Source organism: Gopherus evgoodei, chromosome 3, assembly GCF_007399415.2.
Source record: "Gopherus evgoodei ecotype Sinaloan lineage chromosome 3, rGopEvg1_v1.p, whole genome shotgun sequence".
Taxonomy (NCBI): Eukaryota; Metazoa; Chordata; order Testudines; family Testudinidae; genus Gopherus; species Gopherus evgoodei.
Genome location: NC_044324.1, coordinates 9,315,680 through 9,329,622, shown reverse-complemented (window position 1 = coordinate 9,329,622; position 13,943 = coordinate 9,315,680). Strand labels below are relative to the sequence as shown.

Genomic DNA, 13,943 nt, shown 5'->3' with positions numbered 1-13,943 from the left:
TGGGGCTCTGAGCCAGGGGACGGAGCGGAGCCTGGCATGTGCTTGCAGGTGGGTGGGGGAACCCCCTGGCTATTGATCATGCCCCCCCAGTGGGGTTTGGGTTTTTAATACGGGCCATCAGACCATAGTCTAAGCTGCTGGATGTCACAGGCTGTGGCATTTCCTACATCTCAGTAACTTGGGTTTGACTAAAACATCTTCCATACAGGCAGCCAGTGTGGATCTAATGATCAAAACACGGAGACTCCACCGCTGCCCTTGGCTGCTCCTTACCGGCACTGGTGCCTTGTTGGGATGTCTGGCCATGGCTCCTTACTCTGCCCTTCTCTGCTAGGCTGACAGGCCCTTTAGCACCTGGCATTCTCCCCAGGAAGGCCCTTAGACGCTGTAATCAGGCCACCTGTCAGCCGTCTTTCTGATTGCCAGTCTGAGCTAGCCTAGCTAAGATGTAAATGTTTCATTACCCACTGGAACAACTGACCAAGGAGCGGTGGCATCTCCAGCACTGACCATTTTTCAATCCTACTTGGCTGTGTTTCTAAAAGATCTGGGCTAGGATTTATTGTGGGGCGGTCTGTGGCCTGTGTGATACAGGTGGTCAGACTGGGTGATCACAGGATCCCATCTGGCCCTGGAATCCAGGAATCTCTATGGCCCAGACACCCTCTCAAAGTCCCCTGTGGAGGCAAGATCAAACCAGTATCTTAGATGCCTTTATACAAATGCAAGAAGTATGGGTAATAAGCAGGAAGAACTGGAAGTGCTAATAAATAAATACAACTATGACATTGTTGGCATTACTGAAACTTGGTGGGATAATACACACGACTGGAATGTTGGTGTGGATGGGTATAGTTTGCTCAGGAAGGATAGACAGGGGAAAAAGGAAGGAGGTGTTGCCTTATATATTAAAAATGTACACACTTGGACTGAGGTGGAGATGGACATAGGAGACGGAAGGGTGGAGAGTCTCTGGGTTAGGCTAAAAAGGGTAAAAAACACAGGTGATGTCGTGCTGGGAGTCTACTACAGGCCACCTAATCAGGCGGAAGAGGTGGATGAGGCTTTTTTCAAACAACTAACAAAATCATCCAAAGCCCAAGATTTGGTGGTGATGGGGGACTTCAACTATCCAGGTATATGTTGGGAAAATAACACCGCGGGGCACAGACTATCCAATAAGTTCCTGGACTGCATTGCAGACAACTTTTTATTTCAGAAAGTTGAAAAAGCTACTAGGGGGGAAGCTGTTCTAGACTTGATTTTAACCAATAGGGAGGAACTTGTTGAGAATTTAAAAGTAGAAGGAAGCTTGGATGAAAGTGATCATGAAATCATAGAATTTGCAATTCTAAGGAAGGGTAGAAGGGAGTACAGCAGAATAGAGACAATGGATTTCAGGAAGGAGGATTTTGGTAAGCTCAGAGAGCTGATAGGCAAGGTCCCATGGGAATTAAGACTGAGGGGAAAAACAACTGAGGAAAGTTGGCAGTTTTTCAAAGGGACGCTATTAAGGGCCCAAAAGCAAGTTATTCCGATGGTTAGGAAAGATAGAAAATGTGGCAAAAGCAGCAAAGAATCCTGTGGCACCTTATAGACTAACAGACGTTTTGGAGCAAGAGCTTTCGTGGGTGAATACCCACTTCCTCAGATGCATGTAATGGAAATATCCAGGGGCAGGTATATATATGCGTGCTAGCAAGCAAGCTAGAGATAACGAGGTCAGTTCAATCAGGGAGGATGAGGCCCTGTTCTAGCAGTTGAGGTGTGAAAACCAAGAGAGGAGAAACTGCTTCTGTAATTGGCAAGCCATTCACAGTCTTTGTTCAATCCTGAGCTGATGGTGTCAAATTTGCAGATGAACTGAAGCTCAGCAGTTTCAGTTCATCTGCAAATTTGACACCATCAGCTCAGGATTGAACAAAGACTGTGAATGGCTTGCCAATTACAGAAGCAGTTTCTCCTCTCTTGGTTTTCACACCTCAACTGCTAGAACAGGGCCTCATCCTCCCTGATTGAACTGACCTCGTTATCTCTAGCTTGCTTGCTAGCACGCATATATATACCTGCCCCTGGATATTTCTATTACATGCATCTGAGGAAGTGGGTATTCACCCACGAAAGCTCATGCTCCAAAACGTCTGTTAGTCTATAAGGTGCCACAGGATTCTTTGCTGCTTTTACAGATCCAGACTAACACGGCTACCCTCTGATACTTGAATGTGGCAAAAGACCACCTTGGCTTACCCTTGAGATCTTGCGTGACCTACAAAATAAAACGGCGTCATATAAAAAATGGAAACTAGGTCAGATCACGAAGGATGAATATAGGCAAATAACACAGGAATGCAGAGGCAAGATTAGAAAAGCAAAGGCACAAAATGAACTCAAACTAGCTATGGGAATAAAGGGAAACAAGAAGACTTTTTATCAATACATTAGAAGCAAGAGGAAGACTAAGGACAGGGTAGGCCCACTGCTCAGTGAGGAGGGGGAAACAGTAACGGGAGACTTGGAAATGGCAGAGATGCTTAATGACTTCTTTGTTTCAGTCTTCACTGAGAAGTCTGAAGGAATGTCTAGTATAGTGAATGCTTACGGGAAGAGGGTAGGTTTAGAAGAGAAAATAAGGGAAGAGCAAGTAAAAAATCACTTAGAAAAATTAGATGCCTGCAAGTCACCAGGGCCTGATGGAATGCATCCTAGAATACTCAAGGAGTTAATGGAAGAGGTATCTGAGCCTCTAGCTATTATCTTTGGGAAATCATGGGAGACAGGAGAGAGTCCAGAAGACTGGAAGGGGGCAAATATAGTGCCCATCTATAAAAAGGGAAATAAAAACAACCCAGGAAACTACAGACCAGTTAGTTTAACTTCTGTGCCAGGGAAGATAATGGAGCAGGTAATCAAAGAAATCATCTGCAAACACTTGGAAGGTGGTAAGGTGATAGGGAATAGCCAGCATGGATTTGTAAAGAACAAATCGTGTCAAACTAATCTGATAGCGTTCTTTGATAGGATAACGAGCCTTGTGGATAAGGGAGAAGCGGTGGATGTGATATACCTAGACTTTAGTAAGGCATTTGATACAGTTTCGCATGATATTCTTATAGATAAGCTAGGAAAGTACAATTTAGATGGGGCTACTATAAGGTGGGTGCATAACTGGCTGGATAACCGTACTCAGAGAGTAGTTGTTAATGGCTCCCAATCCTGCTGGAAAGGTATAACAAGTGGGGTTCCGCAGGGGTCTGTTTTGGGACCGGTTCTGTTCAATATCTTCATCAACGATTTAGATGTTGGCATAGAAGGTACGCTTATTAAGTTTGCGGACGATACCAAACTGGGAGGGATTGCAACTGCTTTGGAGGACAGGGTCAAAATTCAAAATGATCTGGACAAATTGGAGAAATGGTCTGAGGTAAACAGGATGAAGTTCAATAAAGATAAATGCAAAGTGCTCCACTTAGGAAGGAACAATCAGTTTCACACATACAGAATGGGAAGAGACTGTCTAGGAAGGAGTATGGCAGAAAGAGATCTAGGGGTCATAGTGGACCTCAAGCTTAATATGAGTCAACAGTGTGATACTGTTGCAAAAAAAGCAAACGTGATTCTGGGATGCATTAACAGGTGTGTTGTAAACAAGACACGAGAAGTCATTCTTCCGCTTTACTCTGCGCTGGTTAGGCCTCAACTGGAGTATTGTGTCCAGTTCTCGGCACCGCATTTCAAGAAAGATGTGGAGAAATTGGAGAGGGTCCAGAGAAGAGCAACGAGAATGATTAAAGGTCTTGAGAACATGACCTATGAAGGAAGGCTGAAGGAATTGGGTTTGTTTAGTTTGGAAAAGAGAAGACTGAGAGGGGACATGATAGCAGTTTTCGGGTATCTAAAAGGGTGTCATCAGGAGGAGGGAGAAAACTTGTTCACCTTAGCCTCCAATGATAGAACAAGAAGCAATGGGCTTAAATTGCAGCAAGGGAGATTTAGGTTGGACATTAGGAAAAAGTTCCTAACTGTCAGGGTAGTTAAACACTGGAATAGATTGCCTAGGGAGGCTGTGGAATCTCCATCTCTGGAGATATTTAAGAGTAGGTTAGATAAATGTCTATCAGGGATGGTCTAGACAGTATTTGTTCCTGCCATGAGGGCAGGGGACTGGACTCGATGACCTCTCGAGGTCCCTTCCAGTCCTAGAGTCTATGAGTCTATGAGTTTAGTGTGCCAGAGAGAGGAACAGAGAACTGGAAAGGACCTTGAGTCATTGAGCGCAGGGCACAGGACATAAAAATGAACAAATGGTCCAGCTAGCCCAGTGTCCTGTCTTCAGTCAGGCCAGTGCCAGGTGACTCAGAGGGAGTGAACAGAATTTGGCAATTTATCACATGATCCAACCCCTGTTGTCCAGTCCCAGCTTCTGGCAGTCAGAGGTTAGGGGGCACCCGAAGGATGGGGTTATATCCTGACCATCTTGGCTAATAACCATTGATGGACCCATCCTCCATAAACTTCTTTTTTTTTGAACTCTTATATTTTTGGTCTTCATAAAATCCCCTGGCAATGAGTTCCACAGGTTGACTGTGCTCTGGTTGCTCCTTCTGAAGTATCTGTCACTGGCCACTGTCAGAAGAGGGGACAACTGGGCTAGATGGACTTTCGGTCTGAGCCATTCTTATGTTGTATGAAGAAATACTTCCTTATGTTTCTTTTAAACATGCTCCCTACTGATTTAATAGGGTGACCCATGGTTCATGTGTTAAGCGAATTGGTAAATTACACTTCCTCATTCACTTTCTTCACAACACTCATGATTTTATAGATCTCTGTCATATCCCCCCCTTAGCGGTCTCTTTTCCAACCTGAACACTTCCTGTCTTTTTAATCTATCCTCATATGAGAAGTTCTTCCATCCCTCTAAACATTTTTGTTGCCCTTCTCTGTACTTTTTCCAATTCTAATATATCTTTTTTGAGCTAGGCTACCAGATCTGCATACAGTATTCAAGGTGTGAGCGTCCCATGGATGTATATAGTGGTATTATGTTATTTACTGTCGTCTTATATATCCATTTCCTAACATTCTGCACATTGAGTGGATGTTTTCAGAGAACTATCCACAATGACTCCAAGATCTCTTTCCGGAGTGGTAACAGCTAATTCAGACTCCATCATTTTGTATAGTTGAGATTGTTTTCCAATGTGCATTACTTCGCATTTATCAACACTGAATTTCATCTGCCATTTTATTGCCCAGTCACCCAGTTTTGTGAGGTCCCTTTGTAACTCTTCACAGTCTGCCTGGGACTTAACTATCTGGTGTAAGTTTGTATCTTGTGCAAATTTTGCCACCTCACTGTTCACCCCTTTTTCCAGATCATTTATGAATATGTTGAACAGCCCTGGTCCCAGTACAGAGCTATGAGAGAGATCCTGCTATTTACCTCTCTGCATTGTGAAAACTGACCATTTATTCCTACTCTTTGTTTCCTGTTTTTTAACCAGTTACTGATCCATGAGAGAACCTTCCCTCTTATCCCATGACAGCTTACTTTGCTCAAGAGTCTTCGGTGAGGGACCTTGTCAAAGGCTTTCTGAAAGTCCAAGTACACTATATCCTTTGGATCCCACCACCCCTTTTCCACATGTTTGTTGACCCTCTCAAAAGAATTTTAATAGATTGGTGAGGCACAAGTTCCCTTTACAAAAGCTGTATTGAATCTTCTCCATCATATTATATTCATCTGTGTCTGACAATTCTGTTATTTACTGTAGTTTCATCCAATTTACCTGGTACTGAAGTTAGGCTTACTGGTCTGTAATTGTCAGGATCACTTCTGGAGCCTTTTTTAAAAACAGCATCACATTAACTATCCTCCAGTCATCTGGTATGGAGGTTGATTTAAACGATACCATGCTTATTTTTTCTGCAGTTTCATATTTAAGTTCCTTCAGAACTTTTGGGTGGATGCTCTCTGGTCCTAGTGACTTAATACTTTTTAATTGATCAGGTTGTTCCAAACCCTTCTCTATCGCGCCATCAATCTGGGACAGTTCCTCTGATTTGTCACCTAAAAAGAATGGTTAAAGTATGGGAATCTCCACCATGTTTTCCGCAGTGAAGACCGATGCAAAGAATTTATTCTCCACAATGGCCTTGTCTCCCTTGAGTGCTTCTTTAGGCACTTTGAACATCCTGTGGCCCCACTGATTATCTAGCAGGGTTCCTGCTGATGATGTACTTCAAAAAAAAAAATGCTGTTAGTTTTTGTGTCTTTTGGTAGTTGCTCTTCAAATTCTTTTTTGGCCTGCCTGATTATACTTCACTTGCCAGAGTTTATCCTTTCTATGTTCCTCAGCAGGATTTGATTTCCAATTTTTAAAAGATGTCTTTTTGTCTCTAACCCCCTGCTTGGTCATGATGGCATGTGTTTGGTCATCTCAGTTTTCTTTTCTTTTCTTTTCTTTTTTTTTTTAATTTGGGGTAACATTTAGTTTGAGCCTGTATTTTGGTGTTTTTAAAAAGTTTCTGTGCAGCTTGCAAGCATTTCACTTGTGTGGCTGTTCCTTTTAATTTCCATTTAACTAGTTTCCTCAGTTTTGTGTAGTTCCCTTCTTGAAGTGAAATGCTGCTGTGGTGGGCATCTTGGGAATTTTTCCCTCACAAGAATATTAAATTTAATTAAATTTTGGTCTCTATTACTAAGCAGATCAACACTCTTATTCACCTCTTGGATCAGATCTTGTGCTTCACTTAGGACTAAATCAAGAATTGACTCTCCCTCATGGTTCCAGGACTGGCTGCTTCAAAAAGCAGTCATTAATGGTGTCTAGAAATGTTATCTCTGTGTCCTGTCCTGAAGTGACCTGTTCCCAGTCAATATGACTGTTCCTCAGTTAAAATCCCCCGTTGTTACTGGGTTTTCTGTTTTTGTACCCTCTCTAATCCCATTTCAGCATTTCACTGTCCTGGTGAGGTGGGCGGTAGCATATTCCCACTGTGATTATTCCAGTAGAGAATTTCTATCCAGAGAGATGCAGTGGCACTGTTTGATTGGTTTAAGATTTTTGCTATATTTGACTCTTTTCATTCAATATAATGCCACTCCCCCACCAGTGTGACCTACTCTGACATTCCTGTATATTTTGTACCCTGGTATCATCATGTCCATTAATGATCATCATTCCGCTGAGCTTTTGTGATTGCCAGTTACATCAATATCCTTATTTAATACCAGGCCCTCAGGTTCACCCATCTCTGTATTTCTACTTCGTGCATTTATAAACAAGCACTTATCCAATTTGTCGCTATTTAGTTGTCTGCCTTGTTGTGATATCATTGAAGGGGACACTTTTGTTTGTTTCTTTTCGGTTCCTACTTGCACTTTATCAACATCTGTCCTCTCCCCTTTACTATCTCTGTTAATAGCTCGCTTCTGGGGGTATTCTGTGCCAAAACAGTCCAAATTCTGTGCACAATATTTTAAAATTCTGCAAATGGTATTTGTCAAAATAACACAATATAATCACACCAGTTTCAATTATTTTGGTAATTTATTTCAAAATACATGTCAGCAAGTATGTCTGTAACAACACACACACACACACACTCACTCTCTCTCTCTCTCTCCCCCCCCCAGGAGTAGAGAGTTAAAGAAACCCCTATGACAACCCAGTTCTTGTTTCTCTGCCCCCACTCCCTCCAAGCCCAGACAATTGCAACCCCTCCCTCCTCAGATCCTAGCTGTGGGCCCCCCCAGCCCAGATACCAGCACTCTTCCCCCACACCCCAAGCCCAGCCGCAGCCCCCCTCCAGCCCAGATACCCCCCCCCCCACACACGCACCCCCGAGCCCAGCCGCAGCCCCCCTCCAGCCCAGATACCCCCCACACACACGCACCCCCGAGCCCAGGGATCCAGAGGGAGAAGCAGCCTGATGCTGGGTCCCAGGCTTGTGCTGAGTTTCCTGTGTGCCACATGCAGCTGCCAGGAACCCTCCAGCTCCCTCCCCACTGCAATGTCTCTATGCGCACGTCCAGACTAACCCGCGGCATTGGCGGGTTAAAATCGATTGCTCGGGGATCGATATATCGCGTCTAGTCTGGACGCAACGTATCGCTCCCCGAGCGCGCTTACAGCGATTCCGGAACTCCATCAATCCGAACGGAGTTCCGGAATCGACACGGAGAGCCGCGGACATCGATGCCGCGCCGTCAGACGGGTGAGTACCTCGATTTTAGAAATTCGACTTCAGCTACGTTATTCCCGTAGCTGAAGTTGCGTATCTAAAATCGATTTTAATATCTAGTCTGGACGCAATGTATCGATCCCCGAGCGCGCTTACAGCGATTCCGGAACTCCATCAATCCGAACGGAGTTCCGGAATCGACATGGAGAGCCGCGGACATCGATGCCGCGCCGTCAGACGGGTGAGTACCTCGATTTTAGAAATTCGACTTCAGCTACGTTATTCCCGTAGCTGAAGTTGCGTATCTAAAATCGATTTTAATACCTAGTCTGGACGCAATGTATCGATCCCCGAGCGCGCTTACAGCGATTCCGGAACTCCATCAATCCGAACGGAGTTCCAGAATCGACACGGAGAGCCGCGGACATCGATGCCACGCCGTCAGACGGGTGAGTCCCTCGATTTTAGAAATTCGACTTCAGCTACGTTATTCCCGTAGCTGAAGTTGCGTATCTAAAATCGATTTTAATACCTAGTCTGGACGTGGCCTATGTGTGAGCTGGGCTATGCCGGGTCCAGCAGCCCCTAGTGGTGGCCAGCAGCACTGCAGCCCATTTCTGTGAGAGGAAGGAAATTCTGCACGTACAACAGTAATTTCTGCAAAATTCTGCACTGCACAGTGGCGCAGAATTCCCTCAGGAGTAATAAATCCTTTGCTATGGGACGTCTCTGGCCATACCAAGTGCTCCTCCCCACCTGTCAGGTCTCCCCCAGCCCTTAGTTTAGAAACTCCTCTACAACCTTTTTAATTTGACATGCCAGCAATCTGGTTCCAGTTTGATTTAGTCAAGCCCATCCTTCCTGTATAGGCTCCCTCTTTCCCACAAGTTTCCCCAGTTCCTAGTAAATCTAAACCCCTCCTCCCTACACCATTTTCTCATCCACACGTGGAGACACTGCAGTTCTGCCTGTCTAACTGGCCCTGCACATGGAACTGGAAGCATTTCGGAGAATGGCTCACATGAAGGTCCCAGACTTCAATCTCTTCCTTAGCAGCCTACGTTTGGCCTCCAGGACTCTTTTCCTACCATGTCAGGGGTACCTACGTGTACCACGACTACCGGCTCCTCCCCAGCACTACACATAAGTCTGTCTAGATGCCTTGAGAGATCTGCAACCTTTGCACCAGGCAGGCAAGTCACCATGTGCAGACCCAGTTATCTGTATTTCTAATGATTGAATCCCCTGTTACTAACACCTGTCTCTTCCTAATAGCTGGAGTTCTGTCCCTTGGAGAGGTTTCCTTAGTGCGAGAGGGTACCACAACATCATCTGGAATTAGAGTCCCAACTATGGGATTGTAGCCCACGAAAGCTCATGCTGAAATAAATGTGTCAGTCTCTAAGGTGCCACAAGTACTCCTCTTCTTTTTGTGGATACAGACTAACACGGCTGCTACTCTGAAAACTATGGGATTGTTTCCCACTGCTCCAGTTGGATGGTCTTCTTGCCTGAGACTTTCATCCTCCTGAACAGCACAGAGACTGTCAGACCAGGGGTGGGACTGTTCTACTGTGTCCTTGAAAATCTCCTTGGGGTGCTTCTCTGTCTCCCTTAGCTCCTCTGGTTCAGCCACTCTGCTCCCCAAAGCCTGCACTCCGTCTCTGAGGGCCAGGAGCTGCCTGCACCGAATGCACACATACGCCACTGGCCCACAAGGCTGCATGCTGCATTCAGTGCAATAAAGGACAGTCCCCACTCTGCTGCTGGACTCCTGCCGGGGATTGGTTTGTTCTCTGTGTTTTTTCCCTTGAGGTGGGGGCTACAGGCCTAAGTTTGGAGAATGATTGATTGTTCCGTATATCTGGCTCTCATGTGCCCTCTCTAAACTCCCATGTTTGCTGCTCCTGTTCGCTGGCTCCCTCTGTCACAGGCAGCCCTTCCTCTTCCGCCTCTCTTGGGACTCTGTGCAAGTGATCCAAGCCTGCTGCTTGATTGGAAATTATTGATTCCTAGTAGATGCAGTCTGGGGGCTCTGGAACGACTCTGAATGAAGTCAGGCAGGACTCTAGTGCAGTGTCTCTCCCCTCAGGGCCACTCTCCTGAGTCTGACCTTGGAGCATTCAGCCCCCTGGTCACCCTGGGAGCTTCCTACAGCGAGTCCCCCTGGATGGGACACCTGGGGGAGCCCGATGCCCCCGAAGGGCCCTGCCCCCCACTCTGCAGCCAGCAGTGACCCAACCAGCATGTGACGCAGACGGGTGGTTAGTCGTCGGGAACGCAGTCCAGAACAGAGTTTGTTAGCGCAGGGAGCAGGGACCTTCCACAAAGTCCATCTGGTGGGAGCCAGAGCCCTGGGCTCCCCCCCCCCCCCCGAATCCCAAACTAAGAGACTGACTTGCTTCCAGCAGCCCAGCGTCAGTCTCCCCAGCTCCCCGCCTGTGTCCTTTGTCTCTTTCCCAGGCAAACGGGTCACTTGGTCTCTATTCTCCAACATCCCTGGCTGGCTTCTTGCAGGGGCTGGGCTCCGGCTATCGTTTGCCAGTGTACAGAGTGTCGGACGGTCTCTGTGCCCAGACAGCCAGTCGGCATCACACCTGCCCTCTAGGGGTCTCTGCAATGATCACACCCCCGGATCTCCCCACCTAGATACTCGAGTAACACATAGGAGAAACTGAGGCGCACACAGTATTCAGAGAGAACATTAAGGGCACTCCCACTTTGTCACAGGTGTCATTTCACATCCTCCTCTGGCACTAATGGACTGGAAAGAACTTCATCGTCCTCATGCTATGACTGGAGTACCTCATGCTGCTTCTTTCCAAATACAGAATGTGAACACTTCTGGCTTTCCTGCATCGTTACTCACATTTCCCCATCTCCATCTAGTAATGGGCCTGGACCATTGTCAGGAACAAAAATCCCACCCTACTTCAAATCTAAAAACCCTCCCTCCTGTTGTCCTTACCTAAGTTCCCTCGAAGCTGCGTAGCCGCGCAGGAGCTTATTAATCACTGCACAGGTACTCAGGACTGCAGTGGGAGGAGATGCCCCCGCTCCCCGATCAGTGCTGCTGTGGGGAAAGAGAGCTTGGGGGGAGTCCTTTCTTTCCCTGCTGTAGCCCTGGGGCAGCCTGCATCCCAAAACCCTCATCCCTAGCCCCACTCCAGATCTTGCACCCCCCAGCCAGAGACCACGCCCAGCCCTAAGGCCCCTCCCACACTCTGAACCCCTCTGCCCCATGCATCACCTCCATATTGGTGCACATAACAAAATTCATTCCGCACATGTGGGAAAAATTTGAGGGAACACCGGTGCTTACTCTGCCAGCCATGGATTTCTCCATGCTATCTTTAGCTTTCCTTTTCAATTTTGTACATGTCATTATTTCTAATCTATGTTGATAGCTTTTTCATTCTCCTTTTTTCCATTTGTTATATATTTATTTAAACAGCGTTGTCCTTGTGGGTGGTTCTGCTGCTTTGTGTCGTGGCTATCTGGCTGGCTACCGGCAGTGAAAGCTCAGCGCCATTGAAGCCAGCAGTGCCCTGGGGAGTGTGGGGGACAGCTCTGTGCAGTGTGGGCCCTAGCAATCTAAAACGAGCAAACAAGCCAAGGACGTTATCACCTCCTGAGTCAGCAGCTGCTGCTAAGGAATGAGTCCTTTTCTGTTCTCTCACAAGCCTGTCTTCAGGCAGCCCTGCCTCCCTCTCCCAGGGGCAGCCAGGGAGTTGGCAAGTGCCTGACCTACCCCGGAAAGGCCTGTGTGGCATTAGCCTGAGAATTCTCCCTCCTCAAGCATCCGACTTTTCTGGCTAGTGAACGCAGAGAGTGAGTCAGTCCCTGCCCAGCTAGAGGGAGGGAGCCGGGAGCCCTATGCTGGGGACAAGTATCAGAGGGTAGCCGTGTTAGTCTGGATCTGTAAAAGCAGCAAAGAATCCTGTGGCACCTTATAGACTAACAGACGTTTTGGAGCATGAGCTTTCGTGGGTGAATACCCACTTCCTCAGATGCATGTAATGGAAATATCCAGAGGCAGGTATATATATGTGTGCTAGCAAGCAAGCTAGAGATAACGAGGTTAGTTCAATCAGGGAGGATGAGGCCCTGTTCTAGCAGTTGAGGTGTGAAAACCAAGAGAGGAGAAACTGGTTCTGTAATTGGCAAGCCATTCACAGTCTTTGTTGAATCCTGAGCTGATGGTGTCAAATTTGCAGATGAACTGAAGCTCAGCAGTTTCTCTTTGAAGTCTGGTCCTGAAGTTTTTTTGCTGCAGGATGGCCACCTTAAGGTCTGCTATAGTGTGGCCAGGGAGGTTGAAGTGCTCTCCTACAGGTTTTTGTATATTGCCATTCCTAATGTCTGATTTGTGTCCATTTACCCTTTTCCATAGAGACTGTCCAGTTTGGCCGATGTACATAGCAGAGGGGCATTGCTGGCATATGATGGCGTATATTACATTGGTGGATGTGCAGGTGAATGAACCAGTGATGGTGTGGCTGATCTGGTTAGGTCCTGTGATGGTGTCGCTGGTGTAGATATGTGGGCAGAGTTGGCATCGAGGTTTGTTGCATGGATTGGTTCCTGAGCAAGAGTTATTATGGTGTGGTGTGCAGTTACTGGTGAGAATATGTTTCAGGTTGGCAGGTTGTCTGTGGGCAAGGATTGGCCTGCCACCCAAGGCCTGTGAAAGTGTGGGATCATTGTCCAGGATGGGTTGTAGATCCTTGATGATGCGTTGGAGGGGTTTTAGCTGGGGGCTGTATGTGATGGCCAGTGGAGTCCTGTTGGTTTCTCTCTTGGGTTTGTCTTGCAGTAGGAGGCTTCTGGGTACACGTCTGGCTCTGTTGATCTGTTTCCTTATTTCCTCGTGCGGGTATTGTAGTTTTGAGAATGCTTGGTGGAGATTTTGTAGGTGTTGGTCTCTGTCTGAGGGGTTAGAGCAGATGTGGTTGTACCTCAGTGCTTGGCTGTAGACAGTGGATCGTGTGATGTGCCCGGGATGGAAGCTGGAGGCATGAAGGTAGGCATAGCGGTCGGTGGGTTTTCGATATAGGGTGGTGTTAATGTGAGTGGATGGTGTCAGGCAAAGCTGCTGCTTCCTGGGGTGGGATTTCCAGAGCTAGGGGCCAAGGGAGGGTTGGTGCATGTGATGCAGGCAGATCTTTGCTGTCCCAGGCCAAGGCAGAACTAAAGGTGCCAGTGTTACTAGGGAGGGGAAATCGCCATTGTCACAGGGCGGATCTCCTGCCCTTGGAGGCTTCACAGTCAGCTGTGCTGTGTCTGCCAACGGCTCCGCCGAGTGGCATTGGCGGGTGCATGGCGTGCCGGCATGGGAGGTGTCCCTGCCCAGCGCGGTGCAGGGGTCACATGGTCCCTTCTGGCCTGGGATGCTCTGAAGTCCCCCACGAAAGCCTGTGCTCAAATTAATGTGTTAGTCTCTAAGGTGCTACAAGTACTCCTGTTCTGTTTGAAGTCCCCCAAGTGACTCACAACCCGTCAGGATTGCCCTGAGGAGCCGAGCTGCTAGTCCCCCTCCACTGGGTCTGCCCCCACCCTCAGGCTCCACACTCGCCCCTCCCCCAGAGATAACAGCCCCTCACCTGGTTCGGGCTGAGCCTTCACTGTGCTGCCCCACAGCCAAGCCTCATCTCCTGGAGGGTGCCGGTGCCCCAGCCACTAACCCTGTAACAACTACCAGGGCTGAGCAGGAGCTGCTGGCCAGCTGCTGCCCACAGCAAAACCCACATGGTCAG

The 13,943-nt window shown here is 47.5% G+C and overlaps 1 protein-coding gene across 2 annotated transcripts in view; it reads left to right on the top strand.

Annotated features, from left to right (window-relative positions):
- The window catches only part of SNX17 (sorting nexin 17), a 54,991-nt gene that overhangs the window by 14,161 nt on the left and 26,887 nt on the right, over positions 1 to 13,943 (top strand). The window contains exon 1 of one of the 2 annotated variants that reach the window (XM_030554965.1): positions 13,175 to 13,210. The exons of the other annotated variant lie outside the window; for it this stretch is intronic. Within the exon in view, the coding sequence (XP_030410825.1) occupies positions 13,190 to 13,210 (21 nt within the window). The 5' untranslated portion in view covers positions 13,175 to 13,189. Of the gene's footprint in view, positions 1 to 13,174; positions 13,211 to 13,943 lie in introns of those variants that run through there. 2 annotated transcript variants of the gene reach the window in all.